The following is a 23,707-nucleotide window of genomic DNA, read 5'->3' as shown; positions in this document are numbered from 1 at the left end:
ATATTAACATTGATTAATTTTTTATTTCACTATTTTTGCAATGTAAAAAAATTCACTGTTTCAGGTTCCGAGTAGCTAGAAGTTTCCTGTATTTAGTCGTTTCTCTTTTTTTAAAGCACTGCGAATTTAAACATCATAAGTAAATTTATAATGAGGAAGTTAAGTGTTTTTTTTTTTTTTTAATATTTGTTAATAGACTACTAAACAAACCTTTTTTTTTTCAATTTTTATGTATCGTATTATCAACGCTACGATTTTTTTAAGTTTTGTGTTTCTGAAATTAATCCGCGTGTGACGTTACAAGTTCTCTTCCGCTTCTTCTCAGTTAGTTCTCTTAATTGGTCCGTTGACGATTAGCAAACCGGAAATCTTCATTGGTTGATTCATATGAACAAGTAACGTCATTCAAAGTAGTTCGTTTTTATTAAAATATTTTTTATTCAGTTTCAAGAAACTTTGCTGTACAATTTAATGCTCAAATTTTTACCGCGCGTAAGAAAACATTTTTTGTATTAAATTTTCCGTAGGGCTGAAATAGGTACGAAACTAAATAATAAACCCGCCGAATAAGTCATTTTTATGTTTTGAAAATGTTTTATACCACTGACGGTTAAGTGCAACAAGCAGTTCCCGAATTTATTTACCCTTTTGAGGATTATGACGTCAGCATCAGTCTAGTTAGAACTTTATGATAGGGATTAACCCTTACGCTGCTACGCAGTTTTTCAAGAATCTAATCAGAAATCCTCTTATTTATACATTTCAAAAATATTTTATCGAATACGTTGTTTTCCAAACACACTACTGTTTTATCAATTAATAGCAATTCCAAGAAAAATCTTCCATTTCATAAATATCTAATTCAAGCCTAATGGAGTGAGCAAGATGGACAACTCGTGCCGCAAATAGACAATTTTCGTACAGCGGTTGTAAACCCTTTCTTAATTGAAAATAAAAACAAACAAACTGATCTCGTACTGCAATCTCAGGGCGCATTGTTATTATTGAAACGAAATAATTATTATAGTTTTTTTGTTAATTGCGGAGCAAAGTGCTCTGTTATAAATTATCAAACCTACCACTTCCATCAATGCATTTAAACAAAAATTGAGTAAAATATATCTTGAAATTTGTTGCAACAGAGAGGAAAAACATTTTTGCCAAGGGAATATGGAAGTCTAGGCATTTACAGGACTTATGATCTGTCATTGGCTGGTTTAAATTACCACTTTACACACTGCGAGATATTCACTATTCTGGGTATGTCTACACATACATATTCATGATTATTTTTACATTACCTCAACTCTTCCATCTGTTGGCTTTTGCAAACTAAAAGAGCTGAAACCTTTATTGATGTCGGTAAGTTTCATCTGGATAAATTATTTCACCTCCTAGGTAATGCCTAAAATTACTTTAAATTTTTTATGCAAGTTATTTTAATCAATAATATTTTGAGTATGTCTAAATGTTTGTAAGGAGTTATTTAGATTGAAACCTAAAGGTAACCGGTAAATGTACAAAGAAATGATATTATTTCTTGGTAGTTGTTATAATATAATTTAAATTTATAAAAAATATGTTTTTGTACAACTGTCTCACAAATTGATATTTCTTCTAAGAAAAATATTCCGTTTCGATAATAGCTAGGCGGCCTCCGTGGTGTAGTGGTCAAGACGCTTGACTCACAGACGGAAGGTTCCGGGTTCGATTCCCGGTGAGAACACAAAAATTAAATGTGATTTTTCTCAAGCCTGGGTGTTCTGTGATGTAATTCACCACTGTAATTGAGCCTCCTGGCCTGTTGTGGTGCAAAAATAAAATAAAATAAAAAATAAAAATAAAATAATGGACTGAGCGAGATAGACAACAGTTGCCGAAATTACAAACAGCTGAGGTAAATTACATATTTTTTACATTTATATATATTTTTAATCTTACTTTGTTACTCTAATTAACAATTTAACTCTGCAAAGCGTCCTTTTTATTATGAATAAATTTACAAAATATATAATTCAAAATGATAACGGATAGTGAAAGTGATAAAGAAATAATAGTACCTCGCCGAGAAACTCGGAGGCTTAGCAGCTCAACCTATTCCGAAAGTGAATATGACAATAACGATATTTTTTTAAGTGGTTGTGATAATAATTTATAATATGACTCTTACGAAGAGCACGAAATCGAAGAAGCTTTTTCTGAAGTATTTTTGGATCAATATCGAGCTGATATACCTCATTTACGTTTTGTTTGTAGAATAGAGTTTGTATGGTAATAATTACGTTTTGTTAGTAGAGTAATAATTACTACCTAATGAACAGCTAAAACATTTTGATTTCCCATTACTGTGGGTTTCCATTATAATAAATTAACAAATGATTTTTTTTATATTCAAACGTCCTAATTTACAATCATTAGGTTCCATAGTGAATTATTTTTATGTTTTATGGCTCTTTACTTATTTGTTTATATTCTTAATTATGGGGTTTTCCGGTGATATAGGGACCTCACACCTCACTAGATAAGAGTTATTATATTAAAGGTAAAGTATTCAATTAGTTATTCATTACGGAAGTACATCAATATTTTCGTAATCACTGACTCGGGTTTAATAGCGGGGAAAACACCAAATATAATTATTTTCCTCAAATATCATATAAGTGATTAAAAATCTAACTATTAACATTGATTTATTTTTTATTTCACTGTTTTTGGAATGTAAAAAAGTTCAGTTTCAGGTCCCGACTAGCTAAAGGTTTCCCGTGTTTAGTCGTTTCTCTTTTCTTAAAAGCACTGCGAATTTAAACAACATAAGTAAATTTATAATGAGGATGTTTAGAGGTTTTAAAAAAAAAATGTTAATAGACAAAGCTTTTTTTTTCAATTTTTATGTACCGTATTATCAGCGCTACGATATTTTAAAGTTTTGTATTTCTGACATTAATCCGCGTGTGACGTCGCAAGTTCTCTTCCGCTTTTTCTCGGTTAGTTCTGTTGATTGGTCCATTGACGATTAGCAAACCGGAAATCTTACACAACCCTCTTATCATTGATTGATTCATATGAACAAGTGACGTCGTTCAAAGTTGTTCGTTTTCATTAAAATATTTTTAATGATTTTTTATTCATTTTCAAGAAACTTTGCCGTACAATTTAATGCTTAAATTTTTACAGCGCGTAAGAAAACATTTTTTGTATAAAATTTTCCGTAGGGCTGAAATAGGTACGAAACTAAATAATAACCCGTCGAATAAGTCATTTTTATGTTTTGAAAATGTTTTATACCACTGACGGTTAAGTGCAACAAGCAGTTCCCGAATTCATTTACCCTTTTGGGGATTATGACGTCAGCATCAGTCTAGTTAGAACTTTATGATAGGGATTAACAACAACGATATATCGTTGTTTAGCAGTATAAGGGTTAACAACAACGATAAATCGTTGTTTAGCAGTATAAGGGTTAATTATCTTTTTTTTGTATAATTTGAATGTTTTGGTAATTTTGTTGATCGTTGATTTTCTGCTTACTAAAGTTGAAGGCGTAAACAAGGACTCTTACACTCGCATAAGTTAATGTTTATTGTATGCAATTATTCCTTTATAATGTCAACATAATGATTCAAATAATATATACATTCAAATTAACAATGCACTGGCCTATGCACCATTGGGTTCTGATAAGGGTTTGGTGATAATGTATTTAAATTTTACCGAAGTATGTATAAATTTATTTTAATATAAATAAATATCCGTTTTTATAAACGATAAATCGATATTATTATCGAAGCTAATTGAAACGAATAATGGCGGTACATCACTTTTCCACCAACACATTCTTAAAAACTCTTTGAGATGTTCTTATGAATATTATATATAATTAAAAAATATTCGATTATATCAACAAGTTATAACTTGTTGATATAATCGAATATTTTTTATCCGATTTTTTTGAAAAAAATTGGTATTGATTAAAAAACAATATTTTCCGAATAACTAAAACTTAAAACTGCACTAAAAAGTGCATGGTATTTATTTTATACCCTTTCTAATTTATATTATAAAAGAATGGGTTATATTGTTCATTTTGTTTAAATATATGTATTTCATTAGTGTTTACATGTAGTTGACGAAAAATAAGTAGTGTTTGTTTTTCTTTCAATGTTTCTGTATTTTATTTTTCATTGTTTGTAAACCAAATAAATAAATAAATGTCAGGCGGGATGGGATTGCTATGAAGACGATCTAATATATTATTCAATAATACGCTAATTAGCAGCGCGGTTCATTTAAATTTCTGTGCAATTGACTTAACGGTTCCTAATTTATCATTTCATTTATGAATAAAAAATAGCAGATTTGTGATATATACGAATTAAAACACATAAACAAAATTTAAACAATAATGCGTTGTGAATAAAAATACTCATTTAGTCATGTTTTTTACAATTAAAGGAACATTATGAAAATTTCATTAAATGTATTTAATACGTTTGTTATTTTTTTACTTGTCTAAATCGCTTTAGAGCTAACAATGTATTTGAATACTGAAAAATAACAGTGTTTTTTTTATTTAGCTAATGAAATAGTAAAAGAAATCAATGCCACCTAAGCCAAATAAAAATATATCTAGCTTTGCTCTTTTGCCAATAATTTAGGTTTCTGCTTGATCAATTTTAAATATGAAATTCAATTTTTAAAAAAAATGTTTGGTTTTTTATACAGAAACATAATTTTAGTTTAGTTTCATAAATTTATAATTTTTTGACACTAAATCTCAATTCCATAGAACCAAACTTCTGTGCATTGAAAGCTAAATACAAAACTATTGTGTTTATGAACAAAATGAACAAAAGTTTTGAACAAAGGGAACAAGGTTTTTTTTCTAATCAGTGTGAACTCATCTGAATATCTATGAAACTAGAAATAAAAATGAAGTAAGGGTGCCATTTAGTAAGAAAACGAAGACACAGAACTTGTTGATGCACCGAGCTGGACAGTTTAAGGAAATACCATTAGAAATAAGACAGCAAAAAATACCTCCAAATTATCGAATATTTCAATATGAATATATTGAAATATTAAAAATAAAAATATGAAAATAAATATATAAGTATACACTTGTGGGGGTCGTGGCCTTTAGCTTACCTGTCGGGATCTCTCTGTACACGTTGTGTGTAACTTTTATACGCACAGGCATGTGTGTGAGGTAGGATTAGGCAGTCGTCCTTGCTGGAGCCTGCAATCGGTCCCGCCGGTGCCTTATGGCCTCTCGCTCGACACCCTACTACGTTCTTTTCAGAAGGTGGCGGGGAAAAGGATTCACATATATATTATCACACAAGAAATAAGAACGGCTTACTTACATGGATAACACTATTTATTTTATAAGAAATCTGGCGTGTAATACAAAGATATTTTATTACACGTTTAACGAAATCTAACTTACTTCGAATTTATATCTAACACGTGTTTTTATAGAAGACTAATTTTATGTAAGGAAGTACGGCAGTGGAGCTTCGGACAAGGAGAGAAGAACGGGCCTTGAACTTCGCGCCTTTTATAGCCTTTGTTCTGGTCGCCCTCTATTACCGGCTGGGTATAGAACAGCAGGCTGGTAACTTAACGAGCTGCGTTCGCTTGCGTGGTTTCGCTCCTCGGTAGGTCCTTGAGGATTGTTTATGACGGAGGCGCCACACACTTTACACCATTTATATAAATAACATTAATAACTATCACTATCAAAAAGATTTAAGTTATATTTTTAATTGCGGCACTTTTGGATTTGCTATTCGACTTTTCGTGTTTTAATATTTATTTATAATTCGGAATAGTCGATACTTTCCCGATACCTTTTTCCGAACTTCGTTGAGCGAAACTTAGGTACATGAAAATTCCCTGAGTTACGCGTTATTATTATTATTTTCGAAATATTATTTTATTTTAAATTATTTTATAGAAATACACCATTCCTTTCTCAACACTCCCCTTGGTAAAACCTGTGTGAAGGAATATGTTTTTTTTTTTTTTTTTTAAATAGTAATAACAACAAAAAACATTAGAAAAAATATCTAATTAAAAAACACTTTTTTCTAAAGAGAAATGACCAAAAAATAGTTTTCACAATAATAATAATATTACGAGTCCAATACATAAGTTTTTATGTATATTTTTAGTTAGTGTATACAATAATGCATTATAAGAAAAGGCATATTTATATTATATATTTTGAATTAATATTTTTTCTTTCATTCTTCATACTTCATAAGTATTTTGAAAAAACAACGCATTATTCATAAATAAAAAGTCGATTACGGGAATAATCTGATTCGGTTATTCGAACTATTAATATTGATAATAATCGTTTGCGATTAAGCACACCCCAACAGATTTTGGCAGATTTTTGTCTGGCAGACCGGGTCGTCTTCATTTTACAACGCGTGTAAAAAGGTAACAGATTTTGTATGCGTTTGCAGGATAAGCACGGTAAAATATCGGGTCGTATGGATTTGCGTGGCATGTGTGAAAACGGCCATTGTCTTATTTAAAATATTGTTCAAAATTCAATTAACAGTCTTTTATTTATTTACCTTCCGGGGATAAGTTTACGGGTGATTCAATTCTACAATATACGAGGGGGGACCCAAAAGTAACAGGAATCGCACTGTGGTGGGGAGGGAGTGTGGAGATACCCATTTTTCGATCCGATGTTCGTTGGGAACACGTATTTTGAGTCAGTGTGCGAAGTTCTGTTGCTGTTAGTGTATCAGTTCGTCTGTGGGATTTTTTTTATTTTTTTTTATTTTTTTTTTTATTTTATTTCATTGGAAAGCCAACAGACATTTATACATTTATAAGAATCAGTTATACCATAAATACATATCATAAAGTCCAATTAGAGGCTTCCACATAATATTGTTATTATAAATGTTGTCACATAAAAAATATACATAACATAAAATAACTAATCATACAAAACTTATAATATTACTAGAAATGTAAATGAATATTGGTCACACAGTTGCACATTACAATAAATAATACAACTATAGTTGACCATACAGTGTTCATTTATTATGTGCCTACATACAGAACTGCACATCACCTGCATAATATAGGCTGCGGATTCAAGGCGCAACATCATAACTTGAATTATTTTTGGAGATTTCACTTTTAAAGGAAGTTAAAGATATATTATTAATATCAATACAATTTAATTTTTGATTACACATATGGCAGGTTCTATTTACAAATGAATTTTGAAAAGATTTAGTTTTACATTTAGAAATTTTAAAAAGAGATTGGTTTCTGGTCTGCGTTACTGGGACTCTAAAATTAATAAGTGACAGAATCTTAGGGCAATCTATCATGTTATTCAAAGTTTTATACATAAAAATGGCATCAGCCATGTTCCTTCGAGTTTGGAGAGTTTGGAGTTTAGGTAAGTTTATAGACTCATCTGGACCTGTATTCTGAGTCAACCGTCTAAAATTGCAATACGATAAAAATTTTGATTGTATAGATTCAATTCGGTTAATGTATTTTTTGTATTGAGGGCTCCAAGCGGGAGATGCGAATTCTAATTGACTTCGAACAAATGTGAAGTAAAGAGTTCTAAGAGTGCGCGCATGATTGAATTCTCTCCCTATACGGAAGAGGAAACCTAACATTTGGTATGATTTTTTCACAATTGAGTTGACATGTGCCTCAAACGTTAACTTATTGTCAAGTAGAACCCCGAGATCCCGCATCTCATTAACTTTAGTAAGTACTTGATAGTCAAGGCAATAATTATGGATGATTTTAAAGTTGTTCCTTGAAAATGTGAGCACAGAGCATTTTTTAATATTCAATTTTAGTAAGTTTTGTTTACAATATAAATTTAATCTATCGAGATCTTCTTGGAGTTTGACACAGTCTAAATTAGATTTTATTTTTAAATATATTTTCATGTCATCAGCAAAAAGTAAAAAATTTGCAAATTTAAAGCACTTACCAATGTCATTGATAAAAATTATAAATAGTAATGGCCCCAAATGCGATCCTTGTGGAACGCCTGAGGGTACATTTACAACATCGGAACTAAACCCGTTTACGACTACTGATTGTAGTCTATTATTAAGGTAAGACGTCAGCCACCTATGTAGATTACCGTGGATACCCAAATTCCATAATTTATTGAGTAATATACTATGCGTAACAGTGTCAAAAGCCTTTGAATAATCAGTATACACTACGTCTACCTGAGTTCTTTCGTCCATTGCTTTTAAAACAGATTCCAAAAATACAACAAGATTAGAAGTGACGGATCTAAATTTTACAAAACCATGTTGGTTCTCGATGATAGTGTTTTTGACAGCATTATAAAGTTGACTGTAGACTATTTTTTCAAAAAGTTTGCTGATAATAGTTAATTTTGAGATTGGACGATAATTTTTTATATCATTTTTTGAACCAGATTTATATATGGGTGTTATAAGGGCGCTTTTCCACATATCAGGAAATATGCCTTCACTTAATGATAATTGAAATAATAAAAATAATGGTTTGGCGATTTCATAACAACACATTTTAATGAAATATGAAGATATGTTATCACTACCCCCGCTTGTACTATTTGACAAACTTTTAATATGACCAATAATCATCTTTTTTGAAATTGAAATAGAAGATATGTTGACATGATCATCAGTTTGTATGTTTGTATAAGGTAATTGTGTGTTGGGGGTGCAATGATTGAAGGAAGTAACAAAATGCTTTGAAAATAACTCACAAATATCACTGGGATTGTCCGCTGTAATATCATCAAGAACCATAGATTGCGGCAAACCATGATTTTTGTTTTTACTCTTAACAAAATTCCAAAATTGCTTTGGATCTTTACTAATTTTAATCTCAGAGTCATTTACAAAACTTTTAAGGCAATCTTTAGCCATTTGTTTTTGTCTTGCGCGCAGAATATTAAACTCAATCTTATCAAGGGGGTTATTAAATTTCTTCCATTTTTTGAAAATTTTGTATTTTTCTTTAGTGAGTTTAATTAATGCTGGACTATACCATACAGGATACGAGTTATTTGCTTTGCATTCTCTCGTGGGAATATTTACAGATATAATTTCCCTTAAGATGTTATAGAATCTATCCACAGCAGTGTTACAAGAAAGATTAAAAAATTCGCTATCCCAGTTGATATTCTGAAGGGAGTTATTAATTGTATTATAATTTGCCTTTTTAAATAATGTTATAGTACGGGAGTGATTAGGCATCGGTGTAAAAACGGATAATTCAAGTTTAATACATAGAGCGATATGGTGCCGACACTCAGGGATGAGAGGCTGGCTAATCTTGGAGACTTCCAAATTATGAGAACTTACGACTAGATCGAGATATTTGTTCTTATTATTTGGTATACTGCAATACTGTGATAGACTAGTAAACGATAATACATCTGAAAATTTAGCTGTAGTAACAGTTTGATTACTATTTGCCATATACATGGTCCCATCGATACTCTTATGCCAAGAGGCTTGGGGCAGATTAAAATCACCTATTACAATAAATTCATCATTGGGATGTTTAGTTCTAATATCACATAATTTGTCGAGAAAGATTACAGAATGAGATAAATGGTTAACGCCTGGTGGAATATAGACACAGCATAAGTTAATTTTAAAATTATTATTAATAGTTAATGTTACCCATATGTCTTCAACTGATGATTCCCATACAAGTTGATGAAAAGCTTTGTATTCTTTTTTCAATCCAATCATTACACCACCACCACGTCTGTCACCTTCTCTATCATGCCTGTAAACCTGATAACGGTCATCAAATAGTTCAGAATTGTGAATATTAGGGAGTAGCCACGTTTCTGTTATAAATATAGCATCATAGTCGTTATTAGTCACATTAAGATAAAAGTCATTCGTCTTTGAACGCAAACCAGTTACATTCTGATAATATATACTTATTTGAGCTTTGGCCCTGAATTTGTATCTATAGAAAACCAACAACATGGGCAGAAATTGCATGAAAGATAGTTAATAATTAAAGTATGGAAAAAGCAGTTACAAAACAAAGTATGGAAAAAGCAGTTACAAAACAAAGTAAAGAATAAAATATAAAAAATTATTATAAAAAAATATCTTGCAGCACAAATTCAGAAGTCACTTGAAGTACCGGACTGGCTTCACTCTTTCGGACAAATATTTGGCCATATTTTATCCAAACAAACTTGAAGTTCTTTTCCTTACACATTGTGCGGGCTCGGCTAAAAAGGGATCGGGTTACTGTTGTTAAGTGTTCATTTATAAAAATTTTATTATTCCCCGGAAGGTTAAGGCGTTCGGTAGTTAAGTCTTTATTTTTCTTCGCAGCTGCCAATATTTGATCCCTGACTTTAGATGATGCAAATTTAACAATGATCGGTCTCGTAAAATGCGGACGGTTTTTCGGGAGTTCTTTAACTCGCACTCTGGTAACGACATTAACATCTGATTGTGCAAGTTGGACTCCTAGTAAATCTCCAAGAGATTTGATTACGTGTGGTAACTGTTCGCTTTTTTTTTCAGGTATGCCTATAATTTCTAAGTTATTACATAAGTTTTGCTGTTCACTTCTATTGAGTTTACTTTGAATGTTCACTACAGTTTTTTCAAGTAAATTTACTCTTTCTTTGACATTTTCAAAGCTCTTACATTTTTCGTCCAAGGTTGAGATTTTGTTAGAGAGATCTTCAATTTTTGAATGACAAAATTCTATACTGCTTTTGATATCTTTAACTTCTTCATAAATTTTATTCATTTCTCCTAAGAGGACTTTTTTCATATCATTAAGTGCTTCATTAAAGTTATGTTGGTTTGTCTCCGAGCCTTCGGGACGGCGGGTACTGCGTGTGGAACTCATATTGCAACAATAATAATAATGGCAATAGAATTCAGTGTTGATGTTTTCGTGTGAAATTTTATTTGATAGATTTAAATCAGTAACTTACTGCGACAATCGAAGATAATAATTTTACACAGAACACTGATAAAAATGAGTCTATTTAACTTGTGCAGTCGAGATGACAAGGCGAAATAACACTTTTTAATAGATTTATTTGGATTACAAGTTTATGTACAGCCTAAGTTAATAAATGACAGGTGAGTACTTTTAGTAAAACAACTTTTTCCATGTCGCCGAAAACGTAATGGCTGATTGTCGAGAGGACTGCGCGGCTGTGAAATTTTGTTTCCTGTTGGGGAAGTCAGCCGCGGAAACTATCGTAATGCTTAAGACTGCTTATGAGGATTCTGCCCTAAGTAAAACCAGAGTCTACGAGTGGTTTTCACATTTTAAAAATGGAGAAATGTCAATTGAAGGCCAACCCCGTTTAAGACGCACCTCAACGTCAAGAATTGACGAAAACATCGACAAAATCAATGTTCTCGTTCGTGAAGACCGTCGTCGAACCATTGATCAACTTTGTGAGATGTCTGGAATATCGTGCAGTTCAATTCAGGGGTTTTGAAAAGATTGAGGGAAAGTATCCGGAAGAAAAGGACAGATTTTTGGCACACAAGCGACTGGTTTTTCCATCAAGACAACGCACCGGCCCACACCGCTCTACCCATAAAGCTGTTTTTGACCAAAAACGGCATGACACCAATTGGTCAGCCCCTCCCCCCCTGCTCACCGGATCTAGCCCCCTATGATTTATTTTTGTTCCCCAGACTCAAAAGGGCCATGATAGGAAAGCGTTTTGCCACTGTGAAGGAGGTAAAACAAAAATCGCTGGAAGGCCTAAAGAACATCCCGATAAGTGAATTTAAAAAATGTTTTGAACAATGGACGAATCATTTGCAGAGGTGCGTTGTGGTCAAGGGAGAATATTTAGAAAGTGATCAAAATTTGGTGAAAAATATTTTTAAAAAAGAAGTTATGACGAAATTTCCGTTTTTTTTAGGTCGCCCCTCGTACACACGTAACGTTGCCATACGCCATGTCAAGCGCAATAATGAGTATTGAGTTTGATTACAAAACATGAAAAATAATCACTTAAGAGACGCCAAAAAGCACAAACTACAACAAAAATTAATAATATCTGAATAAGTCAATATTGTTTTATTCAAAATGTGAGGCAGTGCCTTATGGGCCAAAATTTACGACCTGTGGTAGACCTGTGTCGACCACGAATTAAATTAGTGCATGACAAATATCCAAAAAAGTGGTTAATTCCAAACGACATTCAGATTGGCAATACTATCAAAGTCATTGAAAAATTATATATTTCACCGTTTTTGTCTTTAGGTTTCAAGTCATTTTTAATGTTCGTGAATTTGTATTTTACTCTACGAATTTATCATTGGATGTTTTTCCGGCGATTTTAAAACTTTTAATATTGTCGAAGTGTTAATACTCAGTTAAAAGGATGAAATATTGATATGGCACTGAGGAAAAAACAATAAAAATGAGTTTTCGTAGCACTGTCATTCGACCAAACCGTCTTGTCAAGAGTTCTTTAAAAGTAAGTATGATTATAATATTATATATAATATTATATTATATATAATATATATTTATATATTTTTTTCTTTATTAGGGCCTACTACCAAAACTTGATAACATCGGCCAAAAACAAGTTACATTTATAAACATAAGAAAAACATAAACAGACAGGAATAACAATATAGATACAAACAAAAGACAAGAAAAATATAAGTACAAGAATAACATCAAAATATCAATTGTAATAATAAACACATATCCAAACCAATAAAAATTTCAACATTATAATATTGTAAACAATAAGAGGATCTATCCCAATTAATAAAACTCGCAGTTCTTAAAACACAGTTTATTACACAAAGAGAAAATAAGCACGGAGCAACACAACAACGATGCGTACACGGTGAGTTCTGCAGGAGGAGAGAGAGAGGGCAGAGCTTCAGGCTGCTGACCCTAGGGGTGGCGGAAGTGTCTGAGTGTTGCCATCCTGACGGGGTTGCCATCGTTATACTCGGCCATCCTGCATCTTGATTGTGACCTCACAACATAAAGCAAACAACATAATTAGTTCAACTAGAAAAAATAAGAAGGGATACTGAAAAGTAACCAGAATAACACCACTAACGGCCACCTATTAGCGACACATAACACAGTGCTATTCTAATAACATTTCAGTTTTGGTAATTACTAGATGGGCCATCATATAGCTGTTTCACGCAGTCAGCTCATATGTGCGCACACCATCTATCAAAACTACACTTACAATGGGAGATAGCATCATATGGCCAGTTCACACAGCAAGCTCATATTTCCGCTCACCATTGTATTCCAACAATGCACAAAGTGGGATATTCCATCATATAGCTGTTTCACACAGAAAGCTCATATGTGCGCTCATCACCCTTCAAAACTCCACATACAATGGGGTCTATCATCATATAGCCAGTTCACACAGCAAGCTCATATGTGCCCTCATCATTGCAATCCAATAACAGACAAAATGGGGTCCTGCATCATATAACCGCCACATTCTGTGACTTATCATATATGTGCACCCACCATATTGTACAATATATAAATGATATATATAATATAGAATGTATAAAATATATTTTGTTAGTAATGTATAAATAAATAAAAATGAATAGAATTGTATAAATAACAGTTTACATGATACAGCCATTATACACAGGCTCAGCGAATACATAGGTAGTCACATATATGTCTAACCTTCAAGAAGGTCTATCAAATCATCTCTATCCACATCACTACCTTGGCTGTCAGATTCACTGGAATCATCAGGTACCCCTTTATAAGGTCTCAAAGCATCTGGCGCTGCCAAAACCACAAACTTTTTGTAGCCTCGCATCCCCTTGATGCTTCTTATCTCGTAACGGTCAATACCCCAGAGAACTTTAGTTACCTTATATGGCCCACCATACACTGGATCTACCTTGTGATTGACTCCCGCTCCCCCTTGTACACCACCATGTTTCCATAGTACAAGATCTCCAAACCTATACCTGTGCGCTTCTTTGCGACGTCTATCATATTGTTCCTTCATACGTTGGGCAGCTACTTCCATAGCTCTCTTAGCTTCGTTTCTTCGCTCCATTAATAAACACTCCCTGTCTGAAGTCTCTATTGCGCTATCTTCTTGATGTATGTCACCCAGCAAATTACTACTGTGTCCAAACATCAACTGAAAAGGGGTGTATTTAGTACTAGCACTAACGGTGTTATTGATGCCCCATATTATATCAGGTATGCTCAGATCGCAAGATCTTGCATCCATGTCAGTAGCTCGCATGGCATCTAACAAGGTCCTGTTCATCCTTTCCACTTGACCGTTTGCTCGAGGGGTTGCAACTGCATTAAGGACATGTTTAAACTTTTTCTCAATTGAAAATTTTTTTAAATGCCTACTGTTAATTGATCTTCCTCTATCTGAGATTATTCTACTGGGAACCCCAAAACTGAAAAACATCTCATTTAATTTTTTTATGGTCTCTACCGACCTTAGAGTGCGTACGGGGAATGCAAACACAAACTTGGAAAATGAATCTACCGCTACTAGTAAATAATTATTCCCTAGTTTACTCTTGGCAAAAGGCCCTAAATGGTCCACATGAACGGTGTTCATAGGGACATCTAGTTTGGGTATCGTGTGGAGCTTTCCTTCCTTTTTGCCATACTGACCCTTAGCAAATGCACAATTAATGCATGCATTAACATATTTCTTTATAAATCTAGTCATTTTTGGGAACCAAAACTCACTTTTAACTAATTGTTCGTATCTATTCAGTCCCGGATGCCCTATATCATCGTGGAACTTCCTTATTAACATCCACTTAGCCATTCTGGGAACGACCAATCTGTCACCTGTTAACGTCTTTCGATACAACCTCCCATTATTAACGTTAAAGTCATTTTTAATGTCTTTATTTGCTGTACCACTTTTTAATTGTTCTATGATTGAAGTAACTTTAGGATCCTGCAATTGTAAGGTGAGTAACCAATCATCTGTCTCAATCATATTTACAGTTGTTTCCAAAGGGACAGGGTTTCGACTTAGAGCATCTACATGCTGCATGCGGTCACCGGGACGGTATTTTATTTCCATATCATAGTCTTGGATCATAAGCCACCAACGGGCTATACGTGGTATATCCTTCTTAACAAAGGTCGATCTAACTGCGGAACAATCTGTGACTACCTTGAAATGAATGCCCACCAAGTATACACGAAAGCGTCTTATGGACTCAACAAGTGCTAGTGTTTCTAGTTCATAACTGTGATAGAAAGCTTCTTCCTTTGACGTGACTCGACTAAAATAAGCTACTGGTTTAATTTCTCCACTTAACTGATATTGCATAAGAATTCCGCCAAGACCTAGTTTGCTCGCATCTGTATGTAATTCAGTGACTAGTTCTCTGTCATAAATAGCTAAAACAGGTCTGGAAACTAGCGCGGACTTCAAGGACTCGAATGCCTTAATCTGCGTAGGGCCCCATTCCCATGCTACATCTTTCTTAGTTAGCCCTGTTAGGGGGCGAGCTGTGGTAGCAAAACCTTTAATAAACTTTCTAAAATAACTTGCCAAACCAACAAAACGGCGTATTTCATGAACATTTTTCGGAGCCACCAAATGTTCCACAGCTAAAATCTTACCTACTCCTGGGGCTACCCCATCACTGGTAACCTCGTGACCCAAATAGGTAATCTTCTGCTGTAGAAAATAACACTTCTCAATCTTTACTTTCAGATCCGCATCAGCTAAAAGTGCCAATACTATCTTCAATAAATCCAAGCCTTCCTTTACTGATGATGACGGGATCAGGATATCATCCATGTAAACCAGAATACTTTCCTTTGGTACTTTGCTTAAAGCTTTCTTAATAGTACGCATAAATTGAAAACTGATGGTGCATTAGCTAATCCATAACTCATACGAAGATATTCGTACTGTCCATCTGGAGTTATGAATGCCGTTTTGGGTATCGATCCCTCTGGGATGGGAATCTGGTGATAGCCTTGGGTCAAATCTAAACTTGTAAAATACATTTTATTAGATAACTTACAAATTTGATCATCTATGTGGGGTAATGGGGTCTTTAATTGTGATCACACAATCTATAGTCACCAGTCTTTTTACTTACTAAAATTACCGGACTTGCATAATCTGAGTCGGATTCTCTAATTATCCCATTAGCTAGCAAGTCATCAACCTTTTCTTGGACAATCTTTCTCTCGGAGAATGATAATCTGTATGGCTTATGGTACACAGGTTTATCCGAGCTTGTCTTGATTACCATCTCTCCAAGATGGGTGCACCTAAGGTCAGAGGTTGAACTCCCAAAACATGAATTGAAAGTGTTCAGTACCTTTAATAGCATTTCCATCTCCTGAGTACTAATGCGTCCAACATCCAAATCAGTTGTTTTTAAAGAATAACATAAGGTACTTACAGTTTCACCAGGGGCCTGACCTTTTGGGGCTCCTTCACACTCAAGAGCCCTAGTCAGCAACTGGCCTTGGCTCCAGGTAATCGGCTCCTGACCAAGATTATGCACCTTCAGATGAGGGTCATCGCTGCTCAAGAGGGCGCCAGGCATCATGTACGCCTTAGCTCCCATCTTGTAGCATCTTGGTGCCGTTGTCAAGCATTCAGTACCTGAAATGTTAACTTTTACCCGGCAAACCGTGTTGGGCATGATCATAATATCTTCCGAACAGGTCACCGGATACGATATATTAAAATCGGTGGCTTCAAGCCGAATCTGTTGTCCAAAGTCAGTTTGAATGTCTTTGGACAGCTTGACAGTTTCTCCTCTGACCACCAGGAAAACGCCTTCCATATTGATAATGGGTTGCCCGATCAACAAGTCGATTCCCTCCATGTCCACATCTGTGACCAGCGCGGTAGTGTGTGTGGTGACATCGTCCACTGTAACGTTGAAGGTCACCACTCCTTTGGTAATTACAACCCCTCCTGTGAAGCCTTTAATTGCAGTGGACGAGGCTTCCATCTCCAAGGCTAGTGCGCTACATGCCTTCAATGCCATTATGTTGGATTGGCTTCCAGTGTCTATGTATCTTCTTAGCATCCTGCCTTGAATGCATACCTCCTTGTGGTAGGCCCGATTTGCCTGTCCTAAGCATACCAAGCGGACAGCTGTTTCCACCTTCTTACGTTTAAAGCAGGCCTCTGCCACGTGTCCCATCTTCCCACACACTCTACATTGCTTTACTTCTCTGGTTGGCATTGCACTACCCCTACATTCTTTAGCAAAGTGGCCTTCTTTACCGCAAGTAAAGCATACAACTTTCCGTTTTTTGAATTTTCTCTTATCATTAATTCGTCCATGAGGGACACGTTGCCTCGATGTGTGCTTCGATACATCCCTAGGTCTTGACATACCCATTGACGGAGACTGGTAATTGTCTTGGTACGCCAAGAAGCCAGAGTACAGCTCATCCGGGGAACTACATCGAAAGCTCTTAGCGTGGGGCTGTAATTCCACTGGTAATCCTCGGATAATGACAGCGATCGCTGCCAGGTCGTCCAAGCGGCACCTCCTCACCAGCAGAAGCTTCTCATGATAAAAGTGAGTCATGGACTCTTCCGGCCGTTTTCGCCTTCTCATCATCTCTTCCAGGGTATCGGCGTAATCTATACATCTGGGGAATGCTCCTTCCAGGGCCTTCTTCCATCCTTCCCAGGACATGTCATACTCCGACAACTGGTCATACCAGCGGCGAGCCGACCCTCGGAGCTTCGTTTGCATAAAGCAAGACTTTGAGTACTCGTCCCAGCCGTGAAACTTGCCTAGGACGTCAATTCTATTCAGCCATCCGACTACCGAACACGTCTTGTCGTCGGGATCGAAGCTGGGGACGATGTTGTCTCCTCTGACAGTTGGCGCTGACGTAGAAGCTCGTGGTGCCGATGTTGAAGGGGTGACGGCCACCGTAGCTGGTCTTTGCGCCGATGCGTCCCGCTTCTCGAGGTATCTTTCGAGCATTCCCTCTAAGCGCGTTTCTAACAATCGTTCGAAGACGACCCGCGACGGTTCCATGTCTTCGTCCGAATCGTCGTGATTGCCGTGAGCGCGTTCGGTCGTGTTCGCCGACTTGTCAAATGCACTTCTGCTTCGCGGCATCTTCGAGTAACCGACGAAAATAAACGAAGCACAAGAATTTAACGCTAAACACTAAAGGATCAAGTCGTCCGACAATTGATGTGGCGATAAAACGTCTAAACACGATCGAATTGTGGCGTTGCTTGAAAAACAAAACACAGAAGTTTGGCGACAAGCGTCCGAAACAAACACAGAAATTAATCTAAATCGTCCGACAATTGATGTGGCGTAAAACGTCTAAACACGATCGAATTGTGGCGTTACATAAAACAAAACACGCAAAAACACATAAACAAAATGGCGGCTAAGCGTCCTTTTTTCCGATCTCAAAATGGCGGTTGAGGGTAAAACAAAACAAACAAAATGAGATTTAAAAACTACGACTCGTGGTTAATCCCACTTCTGATGTGAAAACAATAAGAGGATCTATCCCAATTAATAAAACTCGCAGTTCTTAAAACACAGTTTATTACACAAAGAGAAAATAAGCACGGAGCAACACAACAACGATGCGTACACGGTGAGTTCTGCAGGAGGAGAGAGAGAGGGCAGAGCTTCAGGCTGCTGACCCTAGGGCGGCCTCCGTGGTGTAGTGGTCAAGACGCTTGACTCACGCACGGAAGGTTCCGGGTTCGATTCCCGGTGAGAACACAAAAATTAAAAATGTGATTATTCTCAAGCCTGGTTGTTCTGTAATGTAATTCACCACTGTAATTGGGCCCCCTGGCCTGTTGTGGTGCAAAAAAAATGAAATGAAATGAAAAAAAAAAAAAATAGGGGTGGTGGAAGTGTCTGAGTGTTGCCATCCTGATGGGGTTGCCATCGTTATAATATATTGATTGATTTGGTGTTTATTTTGTAGAACTCCATATTTAAACTTATAATTAGAAATCAAACACTGATTTGAGTCTACTGAACAGTTTATTTTATTTTTACAAATATAAACATATAAAAATAAAAACTTCTTGACAGTTGTTTCGCCTTATTAGGGCATTTCCAAACGAATGTGAAGATTATTTGGATTGAATGTCCTTATATAGTTATATAATTCAAGGTACTTAAGTAGAAAATAAAAATAATCTTATGAACTATAGCATGTACATCAATCATAATTGAGGGAAAAACCAATGGTTAAGGGTGAGGCTAAGTGTTTAATAGGTAATGGGGAATTTAGGTATTTATATTTGAATTTCGGGGAAAATATAACAAAATAAGTATTTATTGATATACAAGTATGTATTGTGAGATAATTAATGATGAAAATGGCCTAATAAGGCGAAACAATTGTCACGAAGTTTTTATTTTTATGTGTTTATTTATTTGTAAAAATAAAATAAAGTGTTCAGTAGACTCAAATCAGTGTTTGATTTCTAATTATAAGTTTATGATTATAATATCTTATCCACTGCATAATGCTTACAATAGTTTAAACTGATTAATCACAAACAATAATGTTTATTACAATTCAATAATAGTATAAACTATTATTGAATTGAATTGATTAAATTATGTTTTATTTACAGAACGAAAAGGCTGTTGATAATATATCCATATAATAAACCAATACTTTAACCCCAGAGGCTCTTATACTTCATAAAAGTTAACAGATGGAAGAGTTTAGGAAATGAAAATGTTTAAACATAGGCAAAACGTTTAATGTTACACAGTTTGTAAAGTGGCCACCACACCAGCCAATGACAGTACATAAGCCCAGTAAATACCTAGACTTCCATATTTCCTTCCCAAAATGTTTTCCCCCTGTTGCAACAAATTTTGATTTGAATATTGGATACTTTTTATCATGAGAAATCCCGCTAGTCGAAAAGCTAGTAAGTCATAAAACATTTTATTAATGTTTTATTTATTTGTTTCAGAGTTGAGAGACAAAAGAATGCACCAGACTCTGATCTCCAGTCAATTGACATGAATTATTTGTCATCACATCATCCGACTCTTTTGGCAAAAATAGCGCGTAATTTTTATTATTTATTCTAAATAAATATACTGATTAATAATAACAAGACATTTTATTTAATTTTAATATTTTTAAGAAGCTTCTTGTTTTTTGTCATTTTTTTGCTTGTGTTTTTTTTGTTTCGTTTTTTTCTGTTTTGTTTTGTTTTTTATTTTATTTTTTGTTATTTTTTTTGCTAAATAAATCCAAAGTTTGTTGGATGGTAACTAGGAAGCATGCTTTAAACTCGCCTCAAGTTTACAGAGTTGCAATCTCAAACTTGGGTCAAGCTTAAACTCTTGATACTTCAAACTTGATACAAGCTTGAGGCAAGTTTAAATTGCTGTCTGGGAGGGAACACATAGAGTATTACAGGGAGGGACACATTGAATATGGATATCTATAGGAAGGCAGAGATTTCGAGTCAAAGGTCAAAACCACCGTGTTAGAGGGTTTCCATTCGACTACGTCACCATTACTCGATTTGTAGTTTATTTTAATGTATAAATAAATTTTCCAAATTAGTTAATTATCTTTCTTTGAATTATGTTTCAATTGACTTTAACACATTATTCCCCTTCAGAAATATATAATAATCTTCCATGCTCATAAATTGATTCATCCGTCCATATATACCCTCCGTATCATATAATATAATATATAGGACCCGACCCTATTTTTCCTATTCATTATGTTGCAATTATAAGAACTCATAATTAAGTATTAAGGTTAATCATTATCATAGCTAACATTCCCAATGTCTAAATATTATCAACAAAAATGTATGTAAAGATATTCTCATGTAAATAAAACCTGATGTCTTTGTTCGTATAGTACTATTGTAATTCTTGTATAGTTCGGGATGATAAATATAATAAAAATAGTTTTTAAAAATAAAGGAAATAGGAAAGAGGAGATAATACGAAGAATACTTAATATTATGTGGGTATTTCATTCCCTATATAAATTCCATATTTTAATTTGGCAAAGGAAAAGAGTGGCTTGGAACTAACAACCAATAGGGAGAGAGATACAACCCCCTACCAAAAGGCACCCATCAAAATACTTTATAAGCAGTATAAGGGAGTTATTTGGTCTCTTGCATCCCTTGCATTTACGCTGTCGCCACTGAGACGTAGAGGTTCTCTCACTGAGACGTGGAAACTCTGGACCTTGACACCCACAGAGACGGGGGGGATATTTTTCCTCCCCTGGGGAAAACTAGCTGCCAGCTATCTTCAAACTGACGCAGCCTTCAAGGACCCGATTTCACCAGCCAGCCTGCCACCTCCAGGAATCAACGCCATATCTCCAGGGTCAACATCACCCAGAAACCAACACCACATCACCCAGGGATCAATACAATACAATTCCACCATCAGCATAACACCCAACATAAGTAACATAACTATTTCCTCCCTTCCTATAGTAGTCGTAGTTTTAATAAAAAATATTTTTAATACACTTTATTTGTTGTTTCTTGTCTTATAACCTATTATGTTTTATGCCTTCAAACGTTCTAACTAATATACCTAAATTCATAACTGTATACCTGTTTTTACTTCTCTCTACCTCTCTACCACCTTACCACTTTTAAAATTTAATTTTACTCAACAAATAAATACATTTTCTAATGAATTTTAGATATATTCATTTATTACACCTCTCGGGAGAAAGGTTGTGATAATTTTTCACCGTAATAACGTCTCCTAGCGGATTTTGACAGAATTTTCTTGAAAACCACAAAGGATCCCACTATCGCAGAATGACTGAATTCGAACGCTACCCGATATACATTTTCTATTTTGTTTATTGTCAAAACTGACAGAAGAAGTCAAAAATTCTTGGTTGATCTTCGGACATTCGATCGGTTGATTACAACAGAATTTAGAACGAATAAGATAGAGAAAAATATATACACGCCTTGTTGATACATAAATACGTGATTAATTATTTATCAGTTCCGCGCAGTAATTATTCAGGAATAATGGATGGTAATCGAGATGAGGCAGATCGATGTCTAGAAATAGGCAAAAGGGCATTTCTCGAGGGCAAGTTTGACAAGGCCGAGAAGTTCATCCAAAAAGCGGAGCGTTTGTTCCCTTCCAGTGCGAGCAAAGATCTATTGGCTAAAGTGAAAATCGCCAGTGCCAATAACGAATCTAGGAATAGCGATTCAGAAAACGTCAAACACCGCAAGGCTTCGCCCGTTTCTTCCAGAAAACCAAACGAGGAAGAACGAATGGAGCCCGAATACACGTCGGAGCAATTAGAAGCCGTCAAAGCTGTAAAGAAATGCAAAGATTACTACGAAATTCTCGGGGTCAACAAGGAGGCTACGGACAACGACATCAAGCGGCAGTACAAGAAGCTGGCGCTGCAGCTGCACCCCGATAAGAACAAGGCGCCCGGCGCGTCGGAAGCCTTCAAGGCCATCGGGAACGCCGTGGCGGTGCTGACCGACCCCGAGAAGCGCAAGCAGTACGACGCCTTCGGAGCGGATGACGAGCGCGTGCAGCACCGCGGGGCCCACGCGCACGCGCGCCACTACTCTTACACGCGTGGCTTCGAGTCCGACTTCACCGCCGAGGAGCTATTCAACATGTTCTTCGGGTCGTCGGGCGCGCACGTGTACAGGTGGCGCCCGCACGCGCCCCGGGAGGCACCCGCCGCGCGCGAACCCCCGGGCAGCTACGCCGGGCTGCTGCAGATGCTGCCCATCCTCGGGCTCATCCTGCTGTCCACCATGTCCACGTTCTTCATCTCCGACCCCGTGTACTCGCTGTCTCCCAGCCACAAGTTCCCGGTGCAGCGCAAGACGGAGCAGCTGCAGGTGCCGTACTACGTGAAAGAGAACTTCTACAGCGAGTACCAGGGCTCGCTGCGGCGCCTCGAGGTCACGGTGCAGGAAGAGTACGTGAGCAACTTGCGCCACGCGTGTTACCGCGAGCGCAACTACCGCGATTCCATGACCTGGAAGGCTAAGAACTTCGGCGACAAGCAGCAGTTCCAGACAGCGCAGAACATGAAGATGCCCTCGTGTGAGGCGCTACACAACCTGCAGAGATAAATACCGCATTAGTTCGTCTGTTGACTCATTCCGACAAACCTAATTCTCGGGAAGATTTTAAAACCTTGAATATTCAAGTATGTATATTGAATTTCTGTATTTATTGCTTCCTGCCAAACTACCTTACTATGATGACATCCTGCATTACAAAATTGAGAAAATCCATCATTTACCAAGTGAATACCAAATATATATTTATTCAGAATTATCGTGTCGAGTTGTTACGGAAGGCTTTATAATCTAATTTCTAATTAGAAAGTGTACAATACTGCAATATTTGAGTTTGTCCAAATGTTCATAGACAAAAGACTGGATTTCACCCCCTCGGGAGTCATTAAGATTAACAAATTACAACAGGGATGGAGATTACCTTAAATAAGGGAATATGGAATCCATATTATATAATCTGCGTATTCTCCATCCCTGTTGTAATTTGTTGTATAATACTGATTTCAGTTTAGTAGTATATTGGCTTGATAATAGTTTTTCACCCATACCCTTTCTGCCTGCTGATACAAATTGCCTACAAATAACATCACTTACCAAATAACATTG

At 35.7% G+C, this 23,707-nt stretch overlaps 2 protein-coding genes across 2 annotated transcripts; one reads left to right on the top strand and one right to left on the bottom strand.

The window, feature by feature from the left end:
* Positions 1 to 12,774: 12,774 nt before the first annotated feature.
* Positions 12,775 to 18,500, bottom strand: LOC148281137 (uncharacterized). Its single transcript, XM_088227209.1, has 2 exons — positions 16,455 to 18,500; positions 12,775 to 13,024 (listed from the first exon to the last, which is right to left on the bottom strand). Exons 1-2 carry the CDS (start codon positions 18,147 to 18,149, stop codon positions 12,992 to 12,994), a joined length of 1,728 nt encoding a protein of 575 aa, XP_088083335.1. The 5' UTR covers positions 18,150 to 18,500; the 3' UTR covers positions 12,775 to 12,991.
* Positions 18,501 to 21,911: 3,411 nt separating this feature from the next.
* LOC148281136 (dnaJ homolog subfamily B member 12) lies at positions 21,912 to 23,304 on the top strand. The gene has a single exon (XM_088227268.1). The coding sequence runs from the start codon at positions 22,070 to 22,072 to the stop codon at positions 23,150 to 23,152; it is 1,083 nt and encodes a 360-aa protein (XP_088083394.1). The 5' UTR covers positions 21,912 to 22,069; the 3' UTR covers positions 23,153 to 23,304.
* Positions 23,305 to 23,707: the final 403 nt, after the last annotated feature.

This window comes from Micrasema longulum, unplaced genomic scaffold (assembly GCF_059751315.1).
Source record: "Micrasema longulum isolate JH-2025_06_02 unplaced genomic scaffold, ASM5975131v1 h1tg000494l, whole genome shotgun sequence".
Lineage (NCBI taxonomy): Eukaryota > Metazoa > Arthropoda > Insecta > Trichoptera > Brachycentridae > Micrasema > Micrasema longulum.
This window is presented reverse-complemented; position numbering and strand designations above follow the sequence as displayed.